Raw genomic sequence first — 25,405 nt, 5'->3', positions numbered from 1 at the left:
GACATATGATGTCACAACCACAGATGTTAGCCTAAGAAAAATCCATAACTACAACTGTGCTTTGTGTATCTCAGTACTCGTTTGTTTTTTCTTATTGTCATATAGTATTATTAAAAGTAAGGACATAAAATGAAAGGGGTGAAAAAAGTCTGTATATACAGGGCTGGAAATTTCCATTAGTCCAATAGTCTCTGATGAGTAAATTTATTCCTGTGACTTGTAGACTATAGGCATATTTTTCAAGACCTGTAAATATAGGTTAAGGCAGGGTTCTTTAAACCACGGGTCAGGACCCATTATTCCAAAGTTATGATATGGTGAGCAAAAATAAACTTGCTCAACAGTGATTGCAGCTTCCCGAGTATCAGCTACTCTCCTCTTAGTCCCTGCAGCACTGCCAACCATAAGTTTTTAAACTTGTCCAGTGGCAATGGACAATCAATAACCACTGTATCCATGGCAGATACCCAGAATTGTTGACACATCTGACTTCTTAACTAATAAAGTTTCAAAGGGATCTTTCATGGTCAAAAATGTTTCTATAAGGCAGGTGCAGTCATCATTGCCTGGTAACCCAATGAGTAAAAAAGTTTCAAGATAGTGAAGCACTGACACTTGACTAGCATTTTCACCATTGCCTCCAAGTTACCACTGTAAACATCTTCTTTGTCTCTGTGGTAATATTGACATTCTATGGTCCCATCAAACATAAACAAAGAACCCGATAAATAGGTCTGGGGACCATAAGGTCATGTTGTAAACTCTCAGTTTCAAGGAGTATTGTTGGCAGTGTTGATGAAGTAAGTTAGCAAAGTAATTCCCTAAAACATACTATTTATTGAAGTCCATTAAAACATTCCAGCAATAAAAAAGACTCAAAGAGCCAAGTACATTAATGCCATAAACAAAGAGCCTGCAGCATTCATAGAAAAGGTTGTATATACATGGAATAATCTTCCATTAGAAGTGGTAAGTACACACACTGTGGTGGATTACAAGAATGCCTGGGGAAAGCATGAGGCTATCCCATTAACTAAATAAGTTTACACTTTGGCAAATTGTGTTATCATGTTGGAATACTGCTCTGCGACCCAGTCTCTGAAGGGAGGGGATCATGCTCTGCTTCAGTATGTCACAGTACATGTTAGCATTCATGGTTCCCGCAATGAACTGTAGCTCCCTAGTGCTGGCAGCACTCATGCAGGCTCAGACCATTACACTCCCACCACTATGCTTGACTGTAGGCAAGACACACTTGTCTTTGTACTCCTCACCTGGTTGCCGCCACACACGGTTGACACCATCTGAACCAAATAAGTTTATCTTGGTCTCATCGGACCACAAGACATGGTTCCAGTAATCCATGTCCTTAGTCTGCTTGTCTTCAGCAAACTGTTTGCAGGCTTTCTTGTGCATCATCTTTAAAAGAGGCTTCCTTCTGGGATGACAGTCATGCAGACCAATTTGATGCAGTGTGCGACATATGGTCTAAGCACTGACAGGCTGACCCCCACCCCTTCAACCTCTGCAGCAATGCTGGAAACACTCATACGCTTATTTCCCAAAGACAACTTCTGGATATGACGCTGTTCACATGCACTCAGCTTCTTTGGTCAACTATGGCAAGGCCTGTCCTGTGAAACCGCTGTATGGTCTTGCCCACCGTGCTGTAGCTCAGTTTCAGGGTCTTGGCAATCTTCTTATAGCCTAGGCCATCTTTATGTAGAGCATCAATTCTTTTTTTTCAGATCCTCAGAGAGTTCTTTGCCCATGAGGTGCCATGTTGACCTTCCAGTGACCAGTATGAGAGAGTGTGAGAGCGATAACACCAAATTTAACACACCTGCTTCCCATTCACACCTGAGACCTTGTAACACTAACAAATCACATGACACCAATATATATATATATATATATATATATATATATATATATATATATATATATATATATATATATATATATATATATATATATACTGTATATATGTGTGTGTGTGTCCCTTTAATTAAATTGGATTGTAGCATGGTTGTCCAAAATGTAAATGTATTACCATGAAGTAATGATCCTATCTATACAGCAGTACATTCTTAATCCCTTAAAGGGATTGTCTAGTCAAAATTAATATTTCATGATTCAGATAGAGCATTCAATTTTAAGCAACTTTCTAATTTACTCCTATTATCAATTTTTCTTCGTTCTCTTGGTATTTTTATTTGAATCTAAGCTTAGGAGCCAGCCCTTTTTTTTCAGCACCTGGGTAGTGCTTGCTGATTGGTGGCTACATTTAGACACCAATCATATAGTGCTACCCAGGTGCTGAACCAAAAATGGGCCGGCTCCTATGCTTACATTCTTACTTTTTCAAATGAAGATAGCAAGAGAACGTAGAAAAATTGATAATAGGAATAAATTAGAAAGTATCTTAAAATTGCATGCTCTATCTAAATCATGAAAGTTTAATTTTGACCAGACTATTAACATGCTTAAATGATAGAGGCAATTTTTCCATTTTTGTCCTGTATTTGTTTTACAGTGATCTCTTGTTAAGTGCACCCATATATATTATTTTCTTGTGATACCTTATATTATAACATAAAATATCAATAAATGATAATTTAATACTAAAAAAAGGGGGTTATTCATTTCTAAAGAATTAGAAACCTCAGGGTATTTACCTAGCAGTATTTTAACACTTTTATCCCCAAGGCCAGAAACTAAAACTTATGGATAAAAACAACACTCAGTATGTATCTCATGTAATGGAGGCTTCCCAGTGACAAACATACGATCACCATGATACCCTGTCCCTGTGATCACTTGCTTGGGGAGGCCTCTGTAGTGCTATTTCTGAGCTGCCTTAGTGCTGAGACATGCAAAAATAGTGCTGCCTGGCTGCTGTCAAGGAAGCGGGTGTCATCCTTAAAGGGACATAAAACAGGTTGAGATCTGTGCATATCCTAGAAGGGCTAATTAATTAAAAATAGTTTGCATTAAAAAATGTTTAAAAATTGCTGGCAAGTATTTTAAAATCATTTTCAAAAATAAGCAAAAGTAATTACATAGCTAAGCTGCCTGGAGAAGCCAGCTCCACCCCCACCCTTATCAGTGTGTAGACACAGGCATTGTATTTCAACTGAGTTCACAGCTTCTAGGCATGCTCCAGCAGATAATCCCTATGCATTTTACCTAAACAACAATAGATATAGATACAGCCAGAGAAGGAAATGTGTGGGAGGATTTAGAGCTTTACAATTCAGAAACTAAAAAGAAAGGGTTAATGGTGAGGCACTGCAGTATAAATGTGCAGGTAAAGTAATTAAAGCACATACTATGATATTTTGTCTCTATCCCAACTTGTTTTATGTCCCTTTAAGGGCTTAGCAACAGCTGCCTTACAGGATACGGTGGTTGTTGTTAAGGGGTTAAACATTTCATAAACTATCACTGCACTACATTTTTCTCCAAAATCTGATTTCATTCTGTACATTGATGAAATCCTAAAAGTAACAAAATATTGTTGGTAAGTTATTGTTGCTGGGTAGTTTATTTTATTTCATTTTATCTGTAGCTGGAAGAGGAGCATCTGAAAACCATAAGGCGAAAAGACCTGGAGGTGCAAAGCCTGACTCTGCAGAACAAGCTGGAAGAGAAAACCTGGAGCCAAGAAAAGTGTCTCCTACATCAAGAACTGAGCAACTTCAAACAGAATGGCTTTGTTCTCTACGTCAAGCTAAAGTGGCTTCTGAAGAACTTGCGGCAGAGCAAAAGTGTGGAACAAGAGGTTGTGGGAGATGATCTGTTGCAGGTAAAACTACATACAGATTCAGGGGCATATTTATGATTGTGCGATCATGTCGGCTGCACATCGATAAATGCCAACAGCATACGCTCTCGACATTTATCATTGCACCAGCAGTTCTTGTGAACTGCTGGTGCAATGCTGCCCCCTGCAGATTTTGCGGCCAATCGGCTGCTAGCAGGGGGTGACAATCAACCCGATCGTATTCGATCGCGTTGATTTCTGGCAATTTCTGTCCGCGGCCTCAGAGCAGGCGGACAGGTTATGGAGAAGTGGTCTTTAGAAGGCTCGCCAGAAACACGGGGCATCAAACTCCTTACAGAGCTTGATAAATATGCACCTCATTATAAAATGTAACCATATTACTGATTACCATAGCACCTCTTTATAAGACCACGAAGAATGTTTCTAAATGAGGCTGGTGAAGTCTGCCATGTGCTTTTTCATTTTTCTGAACTGGAAAATCCCCAATTACAGGAAAAGGAGGGGAAATGCATGATTATCCATTTTATAATACAATAAACACATTAGATTTGCATAATCAACAAATGCAAGATAACAAGACAATGCAATAGCACTTAGTCTGAACTTCAAAGGAGTAGTAGATTTTTTTATAACAAATTTCAAAGTTATGTATATTTCCACTCCCCTTGTACCATGTGATAGCAATCAGCCAATCACAAATGCATATACGTATAGTCTGTGAATTCTTGCACATGCTCAGTGACTCAAAAAATGTAAACATAAAAAGACTGCACATTTTTTTTTAATGGAAGTAAATTGGAAAGTTGTTTAAAATGACATGCTGTATCTGAATCATGGACATTTAATTTAACCTGAGTATCCCTTCAATTCAAGTTGTACAAAATACTTTTTTTTTCCTTTGGGCAGAAAGCAGGAGTGCTGCAGAGCAGATGCAGCTAAAGTACATAGCAAACAAACCTTCTTTTTCACAAAGCCGGCATGCAGCCCTAGCTCAAAGTCCTGTGATTGTGTGATTAGATCAGCGTTCTAATGAAAGAAGTAGCAGCACTGATATCTCAGCACTGACAAAACCCTCGCTGTAGTTTCAGTAATGAGAAATCTGAGCACACAATCCTGCTCAAGGAGAAATCTTGTAATTACAAGAATTTGATCCAGTCCTGTAATAAAGTAACATATTTAGTGAGTTTGAAACAGTATTAAATGCTTTATCACCTGGTTTGCTGCAATAGTTCTTCATTAGCTTAAAGTGAAGGTAAACTTTGATGAATGAAAGCCCGTTATTTAAAAATACTATTAAAAACAGAGGCACTTTCATTCATCAAAGTTTACAAAGCAGCCGTTTTGATTAAAAACTTACCTTTTTTTCTTTTCACAGCCAGAGTAGTTTCCCCCTCCTGAAAATCCTCTCTTCACACGTCAGCAATGACTAATCCGACTTCCTCCAATCACAGCACGGCCTCAGGCAATGACTACCCTGGGGGGAAAGCCGTGATTGGAGGAAGCCGGATTAGTCATTGCATTGTGTGAAGAGAGGATTTCCAGGAAGGGGAAGCTGCTCTGTCTGTGAAAAGAAAAAAAGGTACGTTTTTAATCAAAACTGCTGCTTTGTAAACTTTGATGAATGAAAGTGCCCCCTGCCCCTAGTATTTTTAAAAAATGGTCTTTCATTCACCAAAGTTTACCTTCACTTTAAACACCAGCAACCACTTGCCTTATTTGGAGGAGCCAATCTGAACTTTTTACGACAGTAGACACATTTTGTTAGCAAACTCTTCATTGTTTTACTGTTTTTAGCTTATCATCTCTGCCGAAGCCAATTAGGAACAGTTATGTAGCAGAGTTATATTTGTGACACTTCCATGTGCTCTACCAATTCTCAGAAATGAAACCATTTTTTTCTTTTATGATTCAGATAGAGCAAGCAATTTTAAACAACTTTCTAATTTACTTCTATTATCACTTTTTCTTCATTCTCTTGGTATCTTTCAACCTGTGTTGAAAAGCAGGGACATAGCTCATGAGCGTGCACCCATCTGGAGCATTATATGGTTGCAGCAGTTTTGCAAGAATATTGTCCATTTGCCAGAGCATTAAATGGCAGCACTATTTCCTGCCACATAGTGCTCCAGACACCTACCTAGGTATCTCTTCAACAAAAATAACATGGAAACTAAGCAACTGTGATAATAGAAGAAAATTGGAAAAAATGTTGGGTTTCATATCCTTTGATATTACAGGGAAAAGGGCAACATAACTAATAAAAGTATACTGCAGCATTATCTCAAACTGCCCTTTTAGAGAGACATAGGAGAAGTGCATTTACATCCTTTGCTATTAACCCAGTAATTGCAGTGTAAAGATGTTAAAGCGATACTAAACCCACATTTTTTCTTTAATAATTCAGATAGAGCATGCAATTTTAAGCAACTTTCTAATTTACTCATATTATAAATTTTTCTTAATTCTCTTACTATCTTTATTTAAAAGCAGAAATGTAAAACTTAGATGCCCGCCCATTTTTGGTTCAGAACCTGGGTTACGCTAGCTTATTGGTGGCTAAATGTATCCACCAATAAGCAAGCGCTATCCAGGGTGCTGAACCTAAAATGTGCCGGCCCATAAGCTTTACATTCCTGCTTTTTAAATAAATATAGAAAGAGAGCAAAGAAAAATTGATAATAGGATTAAATTAGAAAGTTGCTTAAAATTGTATGTTCTATCTGAATCATTAAAGAAAAAAATTGGGTTTAGTATCCCTTTAAATATTTATTTTTGCAAACAGTTGAGAAAGAAATGTAGTTGCAAATGATTTATTGTGTTTATTACTTTATTTTTTTAGATTGAACAGCTTCAGGCCCCTACAGAGTTTACCATTCATCCTGAGTTCAGAGAAGGTGATACCAATTTGGAGGCAGCAGACGGGGAGGAGGAAGATGGCGTGTTTACCCTGGCAGATTACTCTCAACATTCCATTTCAGAGAGTCCCCAGCTCCAGACAGCTGAGTTACTGCAACATCAGAAACAAGTGAGACAACAGCACAGGGTGGCTTTTTATCATTTCCCATATACTGTATTTCCCGGGTCCCTACAGTAATGCTGAATATAGCCGGAGTAAGTTGGTATACACATTTGTGATAAAAGACCCAAGAGAAGTAGCAATTACAAATTGAATCTTGCTATTTGGTTTAAAAATGAGAGATGAACAGTACAGTTCATCCCTTTTTGTCGCTAATTCTCTATTTGTTTAGTAGAAAAAAAAATTGGTACAAACTGATCAAAATTAACGTCAAGCAAACACAGCTGTATCATTTGTGTACTTAATTTTATGGCAGATTGGGTGAAACATAGTTCCTGCTATTGCCCATTGGCTGATTATGTACTTAACAGCTAATGAGTCTTATACAGCTGTACCATTTGTTTATGTCCTGCTCATAAGTTGTGTACTTCCTTATAAGGCACATTGGCTGATACATAGTTCCTGCTATTGCCAATTGGATGACCATGTACATAAGAGCTAATAAAACTAATGAGCAGGACATAAACAAATGGTACAGCTGTATTAGTTGTGTACTTCCTTAGGGCCAGATTACAAGTGGAGTGTGTATTTATCACGCGCCCACAAACAGGAAAATTTGCCTGTTTACAACCAGCCATTACAAGTGCATTACATTACGGTCTATGGGAACTGTGAGTTTCCTGTAACCATATATATAAGTATATACACATATTAACACATAAATATATATGTAGATTTTCATATAATTTATATTTTAAATTACTGCCCATCGCTGCGCGACTTACCTATTTTGCTGCGCTAGTTCTCATGCCGTGTCTAACGGCATGAGAACAAGGCTCCCATTGGAGCCTAAGGAAGCAAGCGCTCATGAGCGCAAAGTGAAGTAAATTGTTTATGTTCATTAAGATATGAGGATTTCTAGACAAAGGTACATTAAAGACTGCTGAACCAATCTTCAGAGATAGATATCATGGTGCAGATTTTGTTTGTTAACTTTATTTAACTAAAACAATAACATTATATTTCATTTTTATTACTTCCTCCTCCCTCCTCACACTTAGGTCCTTATGCAGATCTATTCCACCCCTAACAATCTTCTATTCATTGAGCTTCTTGAAACATAGGGCTGATTCTAAAACATCCTCTAGGCTGGTGAGATTCTATAAGAATGCTCGCCAGCCCTTCTATTTGCCTGGTGGAATTATATAAAGCCACTTTTACCCTGAAAACAGGTTGTATTACTAAGGAGCATATACTGCATTTTTGTATAGGGAGAAGATGCCTAAATTACAATAATGTCCAATTAAATTCGTAATTTAAATATTACGCAAAATAAATAATTTAACCATTAATTGTTCGTAAAATTGGCTGAACATGGGCGTTCCATGGGCGTGTATGAAATTTTCTATCAAATGCCATTGTAATTCTATAATCATTTTCGCACTGCAGTTCTCACAGGTTTTTTTTGCCTGTTAAAAGGTGACGAGTTTTCACTAAAATACTAAAAACACTAATTACTCTGAAAGGAAAATGCATATAAAAATTATAGCGTATTTATAGCATATTTAAGGAACAGTGCATTATTTATTTTGTATTAAGTGTAATATTCAAGTTGCCGGTCTTTCCCTCTGTACCTCGACCTCCAGTGTGAACGTCTACCTATCCGAGAGCTCTCATTATTTGTATGACACATCTCACCACTCGCAGGGAAACCATTTTTTTAAAGAATTCCATGAGGGCTGCCTCTACGAGTGTTGGCGTGGAAAACCATGCAAAGACCCGCACATTTTATAGAATCAGGCCCTTAGTAAGATCTGATTCTGTGTACCTAGATTTGCAGGGGAGCAATGGCATTACAGGAACAGTAAAGTCAAACTTATATTTTCTAATTCAGATAGAACATGCAATGTTAAACAACTTTCCAATGTACATTTATTACCTATTAACCCAATAACGCAAACTACCCCTACACTACTTAACTACCTAACTCCTAACCCTACTCTAAGCTAAAACCCCCTGAGTTATCGAAAATAATAAACACTAAATTTACAGAAAATTAAAAAAACTAACATTACAGAAAGTGAAAAACAATTATATACAATGTTTAAAATAATATGCAGTTCCAGAGGGAGTAACCGGTACTTTGATTGGGATACATGGCCAGCAGTGCGAAATATTCCAATCTCTGAGTACAAGTTGCGAGTAGGGTGTCAGCCATGTTTGTCTCGTCACCTTTTCAGTGCCGAGACTCTCCAGTGTGAGGCAGTTAGTGTAGGTTTAGGGAATGTAAGGTCACACAGGCATTATTTGAAGTGTTCCTAAACAGAAACCATGTTTGGGTTCAGTTAGCGCACTGTCTGCACTTTGTAGTAGCACTTTAAATAGCCCCCCACTGCTTGCTTAAGGTGCCGACAAGTGGCGATGTTGGCGATGTATGGCTGAAGCAGTGCTCCCCATGATATCCTATGGGAAATACATCACCAGTCGCCAGCACTTTGTGGATCCGCCCCCTTTTCTAGAAAATATAGACAATGTCAATGCTTTGAATATCGGGGCCAATGTGTTCATATAGCTCCCAGTAGAGCATTGCTCTTCTTCAACCGAGGATATCAAGAGAATGAAGCAAATTCGATAAAAGCAGTAAATTTGATATCTAAAAATTGTATGCTCTATCTGAATCATGAAATAAAAATGTATGGGTTTATGCCCCTTTAAGGTCTCTTTCTCAACTTTGTATGTTTATTCTATGCATGATATATCTGCAGACACAAAGTCACAGTTTTAAGAACTACAAAACCAAGTATATGTTATAAAATTATCTAGACAGAAGAAAATGCCAAAAGTAATCTTACAGAAACCTCTAGGAGAGCATGACATTGTGAATGGATTAATGGAATTGATTTACCAAAAAATTCAACGTTATAGCTATGAATATTCAGCCTCATGCAACATAATAACAAATTAAGCCTTATTTCAGGATGAATAACCTTTAGATTATAATGTACCTATACTTGAAACTATATTTAGATTTTAGATTTAGATTTTGCATTAAAAAAAATCCTATGTAAATAAAAATCTGATTTAAATAAAAAAAAATCATTGATTTTTATCCTCCCTGGATTGTTGCAAATTTTGCGTTTATATTTGCAGACTGCAGAATAATTTAAAAGGACAATAAAGTTAAAAATTAATCATTCGAGGGGGGGGGGGGTGTCCGTGCAACGTTCCTGTTAGGATACATTTCCTAAGAGCTCCAGAAGATCCCACTTTAATCCACAGATTATCAGACTTTTACAACCGCATCAGCATCAACAGTAAAATGATTAAGAACAGCACTGCTGTATCTTATAAGTCCGTTATCCAGCTTTTGTTTGCTGTTTATATATCATTGGAGTGACGTATCGGAAATATTAGGCTTAGAGCGGCGGCTCACATTTAGGCAAGCTGATTTGGGCTAGAGAGATCGTTGGACTCTCATTACTTATAATGCTAGTCCTAGAACCTAATAGTTATGTAATATTTGCAGTTCTTTCTGTGACAAAGTCATCTTTGTAAGTTAATCATATTGTGATACAGTTCCTATTTCCTAATATTATTTAATAGTTATACTAAAAAAAAAATTAAAAAAAAAATGAAACATTCATGATTCAGATCAGTTTTTAACATCATTACACATTATTTCGTTTGTGACATTTACTTTGTTCTTTTTGTATACTTTGTTGAAGAGTAAAGCTAGATAGGCTGATAGGATTTCAGGAGCATTCTATGGCAGCAGTGTTAGCAACTTGTCAACTATGTATAACATTGCTATAAACATTATTCTTTAACAAAGGATACTATGAAAAATTAGCAAAATTGATACTAGAAGTAAATTAGAAAGTATTTTAAATGTGCATACTCTATCCAATCAATTTAAGTTTAATTTTGCAAACAGTGCAGGAATTAGAGCTCTTTATTCAGAAGTTCAAGATCCACTCAAGCCAATGAATGTTTTTGTTGGTTAGTTTATAGTCATACTTACAGCTCATGTAGCGTAGATGATTGTGTAAGTGTCTTATTTATAGATACCTGTGGGTATAAGTAGCTTTAAGTGTAGTATATTAAAGCCAAAAAGACATTAAATGGCAATAAACATATATTTATGCCATAGATAAAGTTCTCACTCAAATGCAAAAAGCAGGGGAATGTTTCCATTTTTTTCTTAATAGAAATTTGAAATTGAAATTGAAATCAGTAGTGGTTTAGGGGTGATAATAATGCTAGTCAGCCTTATAATTGTTGTAGCAGCTTTAGATTTCATTGGGGTCAGCAGCTCTAGATTTGCCAGGCAGTGATTTTTTTTTATATCCTTTGCTTTAGGACAATGAAAGAGATATATGAGGGCAATAAGGGATTTAAAAAGACATGAGATCTAATTTATTTTGGTATCCTTTGTTGTAAAGGATACCTAGGTAGGATCATGAGCTGCTGATTGGTGGCTGCTCATATATCCCTCGTGTTCCTGGCTCACCCAATATGTTCAGCTAGCTTCCAGTAGTGCATTGCTGCTTTTTTAGCAAAGAATATCAAGAGAATAAAGCAAATTAGATTATAGAAGTAAATTACATAGGGCTAGATTACAAGTGGAGCGCTATATATGGCTTTCATGAAAGCGATATTAGCGCTCGACTTTGTAATATCAGCACACGATAATGTGCGCTGGCATTACAAGATAGCCTCAATACGAATTGCTAGGAAGCAGTGTGCTCATGAGAGCGCGCTTCCATAATCTCCTAGGGGAGCCTCATTCTGATGCCGTATCAGACTGTATCAGAACTTCTGCACCAGAAGCAAGTATAAATATATATGTATATGCTTATACACATATATATTTATGTGTTAATATGTGTATACACATATTAACACATACATACATATATATATATATATATATATATATATATATATATATATATATATATATATATATATATATATATATATATATATATGCATATATATATATATATTTACTGGGAACACACAGTTCTTTTCAGTGCCGTTTTTTTTCTAACACCCCACGCCCACCAACTTTAATCCCAAATTGCTGCCTAGTGCAGTACTTTTATTAAAAATAAAGATGCTGCCTTCATTATTTTTTTAAGAAACATACTAGACAGTACTTTGGGGGGCATTTGGGGCAGATTTATAAAATTAGCCAGAAATCCGATCTCTAGTTAATTTGATAAGTGCTAATTGCTACCGCGAGCTTGCGGTAGCAATAACCAGCCACTTGTAATGGCTGGCAAATTTGCCCATTTGTGGGAGCGCAATAATTTAGCGCTCCACTTGTAATCTAGCCCAAAATTGTTTAAAATGTTATTCTTTATCTGAATCATCAAAGAAACATTTTGGGTTTCATGTTCCTTTAAGTAAGGAAAGGACATATAATTGATAGAAAATGATGACCCACCCAGCAGTATCACCGTCAAAATAAGGAACAGGGACGGTAGATGGCTTTTTTTGGGTCTGCCTTAAAAAACGTATCAATCTTTAAATGTGCCTTGTACCAGGCATTCTGGCCTGAATCAAGGTGTCTATCTCCTCATCTGAAAAACCACTCTGAGACAAGATTCATCTTCAATTCCCATGCTGTCAAATTGAGAGATTTGATAACTTAATGGAAGAAAAGACCTTGAGCGAGAAGGTCCTTCCTGAGAGGAAGGTACCTAGGCTGACTGGAGGACATTTGTATCAGATCTGCATACCAAGTCCTGCGACAAATTGAGAGATTTGATAACTTAATGGAAGAAAAGACCTTGAGCGAGAAGGTTCTTCCTGAGAGGAAGGGACCTAGGCTAACTGGAAGACATTTGTATCAGATCTGCATACCAAGTCCTGCGAGGCCATGCCAGGGCAATTCGATTTACAAAGGCACTTTCCTTAAACTTCAGAAAAGACCCCTGTCTAAACAAATGGCAACTCTAGAGAGCCCTGAAGATTGATTAGAGTTCCAAAATGTTGATTGGTAACCTTACCTTCTGAGGAGACCAAACTCTCTTCACTCTCTGTGTTGGGGAGCTAGCTGATGATTAGCTGCACATATATATTTTTTGTCATTGGTTTTTCCAATATGTTCAGCTAGCTCTCAGTAGTGCATATCTGCTGCTTCTACAACAAAGGATACCAAGAGAATTAAGGACGTGTTTAAAACTCTATGCCCTATCTGAATCATAAAACAATTGGGTTTTATGTCCCTTTAATTGGTCTAATATAGTATTGCATGGAGAAATTTTTTTATACTATTAACATAAAAGCAGTTAGCTAAGACCAAATGCAAATTTATTACAAAATCCCTTGACTACAGAAACGATGTATATAGGGATAAATTATTTTTATAATTTTTTTATTGTTACTTATTTTATTCATTTCATTGCAGTATTATTACTAATTTATTTGAGACCAGGAAAGATACTTCTCAAATTCTCTATATAACCTTTTTTTTAATTTTTAATTGCTGCCCTCAAGTCAGTACCAGGGCATTTCAAAGTCTATTATTTTTAAGTAGATCAATTTGAATCTGAAATATTTTCTCTGCTGTTAAACAGATATGTAATTTCCATTCAGTGGATGATATTGGAATGGCAGTGAATGTGCTGCTGTTTCGCTGACTCAGTGGATAGTAAACGCTGATGTTGTCTAATGTAGGCTCCATTCAATATTTTCAATGCATAATGGGTCAATACAACCTTTAGTGATAAAACTACTTAATAATGTGTAAAGTGTTGTTGTCATTCATAAATAGCTAAATCACTTGTAGTTCTAGGAGGGTCTAGGAACGCTACAGGTTCCCATCTCGTTAGTGTAGCGTCACCAGCCCTAAAATTGGCCAGCAATTTTTTATTTGCCAGACAGACATTTATTAAATATTGCAGTTTTATCTTAAACTGATTGCTTTTGATTTGCTGTTTAATATCAAGTCTCACCTCTCACATCCATACTTGTCAACTGCTCCAATTTATAATTGTCCCACGCTAAAATTTGCCTTTAGGTGTCATTTTATCATTGATCTCTTTGGCTGTGGGAATTAGACATGAGATGTTTGTTGTGCTAAAATCATAATTTATTTATTTAGGTGAACTATCATCTGTGAATCTCCTGCAGTTTACTGATTAGATCAATATATTTTAATATTAATATTTTGTGCACAGTGTGTGCAATTTATATTCAGTGTATTTGTGTTGAAGGAGATTTATGTAACTGTTGCTGGTGGTTATTTGATTACACTGCCGCAAAGTGTTGATGTACTTTTTTTCATATGTTGGCAACTTGTAAGCTCATGTAACCAGAAGCAGCAACAAACTGGACTGAGAGTAGTAGGGTGAAATTTAGGTGATAGATATGAGAAGGTAACTGTTTGCAGAATAAAAAAGGACAATACAAAAATAGTTATTTTCCTGTATCGCTGTAAAAGTGGGGATGTTAAATCCCATTGCAGTCTTTTCAACAGATATATTTTGCCACATGCTGGTAACTGTCCACCAGCTTTAATATAACATTTCAAGAACAAAATAAACAATAATAATAATAATAATAGTAAAGTGCATTTAATTTCTGATTTAAAGCGGTATAGCTGGATAGCTCCCAATACCTGCTTATACTTGTTGCCAACTATTTATGAGCTGTAGCGCTTTATTCACACACTGTAGACCAGACAGTGTAAAAACTGGTTAATGTGTTAGCATTGGTCCATTTTACCTTCTGGAGTGTATTAAACTGTTTACAAATAGTTCTATACTTTTTGTCATTTGGAATAGCTGCTTTTGCCTGCTTAAACCATCATCTATACTGAAATGTTCAATACTGCAGTATTGGATATAAAAAGCTTTTTAAGCAAGAGACAGCAGTAGAAATCAATCTCCAATTGTTTGTCTCTATAACATTATAGCTTTTGTGTTAAAAAAAACAAATGTATTTTCACAATATGTATTTTCAATAAGTAGAGAGAATCTTTTTTATCTAAGATTCTTAGATTAAAGCAAATGATGTTTTTGTAGGCAAGTGAAAACCATCGTCTTCTCGCTGCCTTAATGGACTTAATGGATGATTTTCGAGCTGAGCTGCAGTGTGAAGAGAAAGAACGGTTCGAGATGCAGCAGCAATATACAGATGACAGAGCAGCTTGGGAAGTAGAAGAGGCGGAACTCAGATGTCATGTGGAGCAGGTACATACGGTTTCATTGCTATACATAGTTTTATAGCTAGGGGTCCTCCTTTGCACTCACAGCTCAACATTAAAGTGATATTGTATTCTATTATTTCTGGTTTCCTCTAAAAGATGACAATTGAAATATATTTATTTATTTTAAAAATACACGTTCCTGTCCTGAATAAAGCAGTGTGTTGTGGAGTTACTACCCAAAACCTGTGTCCTTAAAGGGACAGTTTACTCAAAAAAATGATCCCCTTTAATTTGTTCCCAAAGATCCACTTTACCTGCTGGAATGTATTAAATTGTTTATAAGTATTTCCATTACCCTTATATTGGCATTTGAAATAGTTTATGTAGCCTGTGGTATCCACAACTATCCTTAAAGTTTTTGGCCTCGAGGCCAAGCTGTGTTAACACAGCCAGTAGAAGAAATTACACTCCCAGTGGGTTATAGAAGAGATAAGGTAATACAATGTAAATTTTCCATTGTTCTCCCCAAGTATTGGTGATTGGTTTACGGACAGATATAAGATAAAGAAGCAGGTTTATGTACACAATGTGATAAAGTAATAAGATCTGATTATACCTACAAGCTCAACCCATTTTATTAGGTTGTGGCTTCAAAACACAAATCAGCTAATTCATATACACAAATAATCCTTAAAAAAGCAAATCTCATACATTTCATACCCTGCAACTGGTAAAAAAAAGTAATTGGAAACACATTAAGGGAAAAATAATTTTATAGTATACTGTCCCTTTAATGCAGCCATACAATGCAAGCTCTCAGTCAAACAAACTGGGAACAAGTCAAGGGTGCACAGACTTATGTAATCTTCCTTGACATATCCAAAACATGGAAGGGAACTGCACTCTCAGACTGGACTGGGTACACATCCTATAACATGCACATCCCTGGGTTCTCAATAGCACTTACAGGTAGCTATAACGTTCCCAAAGTCCCAGGTAGTTAACCCCAGACAAGTCAGGGTGCAAGGGCCATAAGGAAAATTACAAAACAAATTAATACAACATACAAAGAAAGACTAGCACTCAAAAAACAAAAGAGCAAGAGTGCATCCTGCAGGATCCCTGTAACATGCTACTCAGTGATTTCTTAATAAGATAAACTTGCTGAGGCTTTTAAAGGGATCTATTCTTGGACTGCACAGCCATGAAATGTTGCTCTCAAAATGACCATTTTAAATGCTTATTAAACATTTATTTTTATAAAGATTGTTCATAATTCAGTACTTAATTGCTGGTATATATTATGCGTACATGAAAAAATAGTTTAATGTAGTAATAATAACAATTATATTATTACTCGGCATAATAAAATAAGACTTTTTTTTCTAGAAAAGATTAACTTATACATATATATTAGTGGTTGGTATAGAGGATAGGGGTGGTCAATGATGATTACATTACATTATACACATACATGTTTATACTTTTTTACTGCCTTTTACAGTGCAATCAGTTATAAATCCATTGGTTAAGGTTGCTATTTTTAAATATAATTGCAGCTTTCCAATTCCTGAATATAATCAGGAGTTAGTTTTTTTTAAAGGGACATAATACCCATATGCAATAAAACTGTAAAAATCTGACTAAAAATGTCTCCTGAACATCTCTTTGATAAAAAGGATGATATTTTACCACAACACTTTTTCAGCTTATAGTGATAAGTGCTATATGAACAGTTATTTTTCAGCTACTGTCAGCGGCATGTTGACAAAAAGAAAAAAATACAGCCAATCAGCTTCATCAGTGGTGATGTCACACTTTGCTTTATTCTGATCTTGTGAGATTTCATTGTAAACTTCCTTAAACTGAGGAGGGAAATAACATGACCCCACATTTCCCATTGCTCGTTTCCTAATCAAAAACCACACAACACCTTCTTGGGAGAGAAAAGGCCGCAGCTCCTTTATTAACATAACCAAATAAATTAACATATAAATTAACCTTTACAACATCATTTAACCACACCTCCGTGCTTGCTCTTGCTTAAGTATAAGCCCCCACCCCTTCCAGGGCGGGGCGTACCTCTACATCCTTTCTTAATCATTAATAAACACCAGCCATACTCTATTAGGCGTAAGCCTCAATAGGACCTAGCAAGCACTTCCGCCAATGCTGCGACAATTACCACTTTACACTGGGGAGGGAGGGCGGGACACACCTCCTACCGTTTTGCTCCTGCCAGGACACCTGTGACCTCACTTCCGAATGCAGCTTCTTATACAGATATCCCCACCTTGGGATGTTCCACTCTTGCAGGGGTGAAGTGGGGTCACAGGTGCCCTCCTTCCATGCCTTTCATACGGGCCTTTTCTTGACCCCACATTTCCCATTGCTCGTTTCCTAATCAAAAAACCACACAACACCTTCTTGGGAGAGAAAAGGCCGCAGCTCCTTTATTAACATAACCAAATAAATTAACATATACATTAACCTTTACAACATCATTTAACCACACCTCCGTGCTTGCTCTTGCTTAAGTATAAGCCCCCACCCCTTCCAGGGCGGGGCGCACCTCTACTTCCTTTCTTAATCATTAATAAACACCAGCCATACTCTATTAGGCGTAAGCCTCAATAGGACCTAGCAAGCACTTCCGCCACCACTCGCTCCCTAGCCACATTTCAACCACCCCTCCGTTCACGACCACGTCCTGTCTTCCCATTCCGCTCCTATCCTGCCTATTCTTGCCCACTAGCTCCGACACCCGGAATGCCCCAAAAAACGCCAACACAAACGCTGTTTTAAACAACAATTCCTCATATCTTGACGAACATATCCTATGTAAACTCGCCACTAGCCCCTACAGCACAGCAAACGTAACCGGTCTGCGCTGGTCCGCTCGCCTCGCCCCCTTGCACATTCCCCGAACCGCCATTCAGGCCACAAAAAGCTTCGTCAGGTCCTCCTTTTCCAACAGCTGAAAAAGAAATGCCATTGCTGCCATTCTTTTTCGGACCTCAGAGGGCGACAGCCCATCCCTCACCCATGAACCAATCCAGTTCAACCACACCGATGAACCGCTCCTCCCCAGACTCTGCTCCTCCAACAGCCTCTGTTCCCACACCTTCCACACTCGAGCGTAAGCCCTCCATGTAGCAGGTGCAAGTGCTCCGTTCACCAAGCTCAACCTTCCTGACAACCCAGATGCCACAGGTCCTCGGGACATCTGACCCCTTCCTGGTCCGCTTCCGGGGCCACCTCTCGAAACCTGTTCCACTGAAACCGTGACAAAGCATCAGCGATATCATTCAACCGTCCCGGAACATGCATCGCTCGAAAAGAGATATTGCACCTCAGACACTCCAAAACAAACACCCTTAACAACCGTATCACCGCCGGCGAATTTGCCGTTAGGCGGTTGATTGCCCAGACCACTCCTTGGTTATCTGAATGGAAGCAAACCTTTTTATTGCTGAGGTGTTCCGGCCAAACTCGCAGTGCCACCACCAGGGGAAACAACTCCAAGAAGGTCAAGTTCTTGGTCAGACCCCACTCGGCCCATTCACTAGGCCACTGTCCAGCGCACCATTTTCCTGCCAAGTATGCTCCAAAACGATGCGCTCCAGCCGCATCAGTGAACAAGCACAACTGGTCATCCGACCAGCCCTTCTCTTGCATTATGACCTTCCCGTTAAATTCTTGCAGAAAAACTTGCCACACCTTCAAATCCTCTTTTACCTCATTTGGCAACCTGATGTGATGCCTAGGATTCGATACTCCCACTGTTAACAGGGATAAACGACAACAAAACACCCTGCCAATAGGGATGACCCTGCTCGCAAAATTTAATTTACCTAGCAAGGATTGGATTTCTTTTAAGGTGGCCTTCTTGCTTCCCACCATTTTACCAATAACCGTCCTGAGGTCTACCACCTTATCTTCCGGCAACCTACACTCCATGTTGACTGAATCCAATTGGATTCCCAAGAAGCTCAACAGCGTAACCGGACCTTCCGATTTTTCTGCCGCAACAGGGATTCCGAAATCCCTGGTCACCCGATCAAAAGCTTGAACGAGCTTTTCACACACTCCAGAGCTGGCCGGGCCGACGAACAAAAAATCGTCTAAGTAATGCACCATCGAGGAAACGCCCGCCGCTCGCTTGACCACCCATTCCACGAAGGAGCTGAACCTCTCAAAATATGAACATGAGATGGAACAGCCCATCGGGAGGCATAAATCAACAAAGTATTCATCTTCCATCACGCACCCCAATAAGTGATGGCATGTCGGATACACAGGGAGAAGACGAAAAGCTGACTCCACGTCCGCTTTCGCCATCATCGCTCCCCTTCCCGCTGCTCTCACCAGCTCCACCGCCTTGTCAAACGATGCATACTTAACCGAGACTAACTCAGGATCGATGCCATCGTTCACAGACATACCCTTTGGGTAAGACAAGTGGTGTATCATCCTGAACTGCCCAGGGACCTTTTTGGGGACTACTCCCAACGGAGATACCCTCAAATCCGGTAATGGCGGGTCCTGAAATGGGCCCGCCATCCGGCCCAACCTCACCTCTTTAAAAAAAAATTCCCTCAATACTTCCGGGCGTTCCCTGGCCGACTTCAAATTACCCACCACCCTACCTGCACAATGACCCCTGTGCGGGATCAGGAATCCCGAACTGAACCCCGTTAAAATCAGTTCAGCATCCCCCGCATGCCCCCGTTCATGGGCGTACAACTTTAGCCAAGGAACCATCCTTTCGACCCTCACCGGCGTCCGTGCCCGGTACACCCACTTCCCCTGGCCTGTTACCCTGCTTACCCTTCCAGAAGCATTTTGCAAAGGAATGGATTCCTCCGCAACCTGAACACTCATGCTTGTATTTGCATGATGCCCCAAATCTGCACTGCCCTTTGTTGAACTGGAAACAGAGCCCTTTACGGATTGCCGTACCTGTTCCCCCCGATACCCTGCTTCCGGTCCCTTGACCAGAGTTCCGAAAGGAATGACTCCCCCGCAAGGGGGTCATCATCTCGAGCCATAACCCCATATCTCTGTCGTCCCATCTCATCTCGGGACGCACAGCCATCCGCTGCCGAAAACCCCTCATCCTATCTCCACCACGCCATACCCCCGTATGTCCCATACGCCCCCCCGATTTCGTTGTAATAACAAAACAGCGAGGAGCCCTGTTCGGGCGTCTTTTCACAAATGACACTGGCCAAAATGCGAAAAGCCCGCGACCAATTGCCAAAAGTCTTTGGCAGTTTACGCCACCGCTTTTTCCGCTCTTCCTCCTCTTTTTTGCCCTTCTCTTTCTCGTCCTCTTTTACCTCCAGGACATTCTCTAAAGGCAAAAGCGACAATATCTCAATAAATTCCCGTTTTGCGATTTTTTCCCGGAGTTCGCTGGTCAAGTGGATCCCGAGCGGGCCCACTGAGCAAAGACACGGCCTCCTAAGGGCTCCCTCTGGAACTCGGACCACCTCACCCCCACTTGCTGAAGGGACCTCCGACCCGCTTCCCGTGCTCCCTTGAGGCCCCCCAATGGCCGCAACTGGCCCGGGTGGGACCCATGCCGCTGCTACCGACGCCCCCGCCCCAGGCCTCTCGATTGCCGCTAATAAATTCCTCAAACCCGCCACCATCACTTCCCTTTCTCCACTCACCGCCGCATTCACTCCAAGTGCCCCACCAGCCATCTCACCTGCTGGCTGCTGCACCGTCTGCAGCCCCTCTGCCTGTGCTGGCCTCGCCTCCTCTCTGCGACCTCTATCTCTACCACCTTCGTCTCGTCCTCGGCTATTGTCCAGGCGTCTCCTTACCATCTCTCTCCTGGCAGGTGATCTCTCCCTGCCGTATCTGCTCCGATCGCGGCTCCTGTCCAAACGTGTCCACGTAGGCGAAGCTGGTGGACCTCTTCCCCGTGACCTCCGTGGTGATCTAGACCTCCTGCGTCCACCTGCAGTCCCCGTTCTCTCCGGAAGAGCGTCCCTCCTCCCTGCTCTGTTACCGTCATCCGCTACCTGTAAAGGGGACATAACCATAACCTCTCTCCCCAACGACTCCCCCCTCACTGCAGACCCTCCTCTGCTAATTCCCACTCCATGTAACACTCCACTCCGTTGAGGAGACAATAATTGTAGAATCTGTGCCAAGGCGGACATATCTCCTACCTGTCCTGCCGTCACCGGTCCCGCTGACGTGCCTTCCAGAGGATCCTCATCCTCCACATTAAAGTCACCGCTGGCGTTGAGCTCGAGCGGTGGCTCCGTCTGCTGCTCCTGCTGTGCTGGAATCGCCTCAACACTGGCGTTTAAAGCCTCCTCGCCCCTGCGTTCGTCCCTGACTACTCCTGCAATAAGACACAACGTGATTACCAGCCCTTCCAGGAGCCCCCCCCCCAACCCCTTCCACTCCAAACCCCCTCCCCCCCCAAGGGGGTGGCACTAAATGTCAATGAATTTCCCTTGCTATCTATATATGCTTTATGCTATACATATCTATCCTTTATAAAAAAAAAATGTTTAAAGGGCCCACCCGCACCCCACCTGCCCCGGTAACATGACAATCCCCCCCTCAACCCCTTATCCGGATGCCCACAACGTTAAATGAAGGCTCCATGTGTCCCCCCGGGCACCAAGGGCCCGCTACTCCCAGGCTCAAGAGGACCAGATATAAGGGAACGACCCTCCCCCTTTCTTTACTTTGACTTATTAAATTTTTTTTTTTTTTTTTATATAAAGACCCACCGCCATGCATTCTGCGGCGTGGGATCCTATTGATGCAACTGTCTCTAATAGACCGCACACGGAACTCCCACCGTGAGCGGCCTACACTGAGCTCCCTTATCAGGATACCCCATCCCCCACGCGGCTCACCGCCTAAGGCCGTGATCGGAGCCCGCCAAAACTGCCAGCTCATCCCCTCCCCCGCCCGCTAGCACTCCTAATTCCCTCAGCCTATTCCCGGCCGTCTACAAAACCCCACTGCCACTTTACCTACTGCTAGGCCTCATCCCCGGCCGTTTTTTTTTTTTTTTTAAACCAGGTTCCCGCCAGGCCCCCTATCTAAATTACAATTACCCCGTTCCTAACTGTCAGGCCTCATCCCCGGCCGCTTTTTCCCATATGCCGTTGAAATTCCCCGGCTCTCCTCCCCATGTAAAATATCCCCTAGGGCCCATCTCTATCCCCCTGAGCCAGACCCTCACCTTGCGCCCCCTTCTTACAGCCCCCGTCTCCCGTGTTTGAACCGGCCTCCCCCCTTTTTTTTTTTTTTTTTTTAAATCCATCTTCGATAACTCAGCCGTAAATCCACCAATCTTCGATAACTCAGCTCATCTTACCTGACTCACCGCCGCTCCTTCTGCTCCTCGGTGTTCTCCCGCGTCCTCTGTTGGCGCCCGGCTCCGCTCCTCGACGCCCATCCGTGATGTCAGTCCCCGGCACCGTTCCAGGCCTCACCTCCGCTGCTGCTCCTGTCCTGCGACCTCTGCTGCCTTCCGATCTCGCTTGCCTCACCTCCTGACGTCCTGGCTGAATCCTCTCCCGACCGGACCTGGTACTGACTCCAGGACTCAGCCGTTCCGGTGGCCTCGACCTCCTGGCCGGCCGTCCTCCGCTCCGGTCTGTTGATCCCTCCGTCGGAACTGCCGTGGCCGCCTCACCAGCCGTGGACAACTGCTGCCGGACCCAGTCTTCTCCCTTCCTTCTCGCCGCTGACAGCAACTGCTCCAATAACGCCTCCATCTCCAGGTAAGTCGATGCACCACACACCTCCTACCGTTTTGCTCCTGCCAGGACACCTGTGACCTCACTTCTGAATGCAGCTTCTTATACAGATATCCCCACCTTGGGATGTTCCACTCTTGCAGGGGTGAAGTGGGGTCACAGGTGCCCTCCTTCCATGCCTTTCATACAGGCCTTTTCTTGACTGCCTGCAAATGCCAAATGCATGCTCCCTTGCAAGTCACGGGACTAGCGACCTTTTACAATTGGATGTGGCTACTTAGGACATTTGTAGGTAAAACTTCTTCCTTTTTTCATCGAGATGTTCTGGTTATATTTTCTAGTCAGTTTTTTACAACTATGCTGCATCACTTTCAAGTACTTCAACATTTGTAATCTGGAAGAGCATTCATGACCGTGAGTTCAATGAAGTTTGCACTGTTGTGAACGAATTTGGACTTTTAGTGCATGGAGGCTCGTCCCCTAGGCTGTTCATGAATGCGCAACCTCGTTTAAGGGTCTCTTAGAAGCACAGAAAGCAGCAAGGCAATGGGGTCATGATTTACAATTTAAAAGAAGTTATAATCCTGTAAAGAAAAAAAATATATTGTATAATTGTTTTGCATAGAAACTCACAGTCGCCATCATTTTTGCAATCCATGTGCAAATGGAAATGTGCCTTTAACAAACAATAGAAATAAATCTTGTTTAAAACAATCCTTGTGAAAGTTGTAAAGCAACACAATGAACATTCTGCCTATACTAACAACCTAAAAGATGTATATAGATGGGTTAGCAGTGGTGCGGGTGGAAACGAATTGCAATAGTTAACTATGAAAGTGTGATCTCCTTTAAAAACATGATTTTAATAGTGCCAGTATTGTTTGTGACAACCACAACAGTGGGAGTGAGAAATGCTATCAAATTTTAACCCCTTAACAACCGAGGACGTGCTAGGTACGTCCTACAAAAAAGTCCCTTAAGGACCAAGAACGTACCTAGCACGTCCTAAGTTAAAATGAGTGCTGGAAGCGATTGCGATCACTTCTAGATGCTCTAAGGGTATTGCAGCAATACCCTCTGGTCAGTAACCGATACAGAAAGGGCCACTCTGTCGCCCTCTCTGTATCGGCCAGCGATGGTGCCAAATGTTGGAAGGCAGGTGAGTGGCCCATCGCTGGAGAAGGGCGGGAGGGGATTGGGAGCAGGTGGGAAAACAATCTGGAAGGGGGTAGGGAAATGAGGGGGGGGCAGCTACAGTACAGAAAAAAAATTATATTGGTATTTTTAATTAAAAAATAATTAAAAATTACAGCAAACTTGGTAATGGCAGACAGCTGCCAGTACCTAAGATGTTGTCTAATAGGTAGAGGGGAAAGGTTTAGAGAGCTGTTTAAGGGGATCAGGGAGGTTGGGGGGGTAAGGGGGGATCCTACACTGCAGAAAATATATTAAAAAAATTATTTTAAAAAAAAGCCTTTTATTTTTATACTGGCAGACTTTCTGCCAGTACTGAAGATGGGTGACCTTTAGGGGGTGGGGGAGGAACGAGATCTGTTTGAGAGGGATCAGGGATGGATCTGGAGGTGAGATGTGGCAAGTGGGAGGGTAATCTATACACTAAAGCTAAAATTAATCTTACAAGATACCAAATTAACCCCTTCACTGCTGGGCATAATACAACTACAATTAGCATCCTAATTACCAAAAAGCAATGCCAAAGCCATATATGTATGCTATTTCTGAACAAAGGGGATCCCAGAGAAGCATTTACAACCATTTGTGCCATGATTGCACAAACTGATTGTAAATAACTTCAGCGGGAAACCTAAAGTTTGTGAAAAAGTTAACATTTTTTTTTATTGCATTTGGCGGTAAAATGGTGTCATGAAATATACCAAAATGGGCCTAGATCAATACTCTGGGTTGTCTACTAAAAAAAAATATATATAGTTTTGATAGGTAAATATAAAAAAGGCTCTATTTCTGTTTAAATGGAGTGATAGCAAATATGCTAAAAATACTCTGGTCTTTTGGGGAAGTTTTAGTATGAAATCAGGCTTAAGGGGTGAAGGGGGTAACCATTGGGTATTTCTAAACTTAGGACAAAATTAAGAAACTATTTAGCATGGGTGTTTTTTGGTGGTTGTAGATGCATAACAGATTTTGGGGGTCAAATTTAGAAAAAAAATTGTTTTTTAAATTTTTTTCATCTTAATTTATATTTATTTTTATAGTCAGTCATATGATATGATGAAAATAATGGTATCTTTAGAAAGCCCATTTAATGGCAAGAAAAACAGTATATAATATGTGTGGGTACAGTAAATGAGTAAGAGGAATATTACAGATAAACACAAACACCGCAAGAATGTAAAAACAGCCCTGGTCCTTAACGGTAAGAAAATTAAAAAATATCTGGTCACTAAGGGGTTAAAATCTGAAATATAATAAAACACCAATAGTGTCCTGAAGGGAGTTTTCCTGCAGATCCCCTTAGCTGTACATAATATAACGTAGTAATCACATCTACATATGTATATTTCCCTATGCATATGTAAATGTGACCCCTGTTGACTTTATGCAGTCTGAGCATCATGGGATATGTAGTTCTGAAACATCTGAAGTGCCAAGGTTCACCACCACTAGTCTAGACCCAATACATCACTGGTTTAGACTGCAACTGGTCTCACATCTATAAG

General features: G+C 40.5%; 1 protein-coding gene across 4 annotated transcripts in view; it reads left to right on the top strand.

Annotated features, from left to right (window-relative positions):
* MTCL1 (microtubule crosslinking factor 1) overlaps nt 1-25,405 on the top strand; it is a 279,300-nt gene that overhangs the window by 216,043 nt on the left and 37,852 nt on the right. For all 4 annotated transcript variants that reach the window (XM_053714926.1, XM_053714925.1, XM_053714924.1 and 1 more), the window contains 3 exons: nt 3,572-3,808; nt 6,627-6,812; nt 14,840-15,007. In XM_053714926.1, the coding sequence (XP_053570901.1) occupies nt 3,572-3,808; nt 6,627-6,812; nt 14,840-15,007 (591 nt within the window). The remainder of the gene's footprint in view (nt 1-3,571; nt 3,809-6,626; nt 6,813-14,839; nt 15,008-25,405) is intronic.

Source organism: Bombina bombina, chromosome 5, assembly GCF_027579735.1.
Source record: "Bombina bombina isolate aBomBom1 chromosome 5, aBomBom1.pri, whole genome shotgun sequence".
In the NCBI taxonomy this organism is placed as follows: Eukaryota; Metazoa; Chordata; class Amphibia; order Anura; family Bombinatoridae; genus Bombina; species Bombina bombina.
The sequence above is the reverse complement of the archived record's forward strand: the minus strand, read 5'-3'. Positions and strand labels throughout refer to the sequence as shown.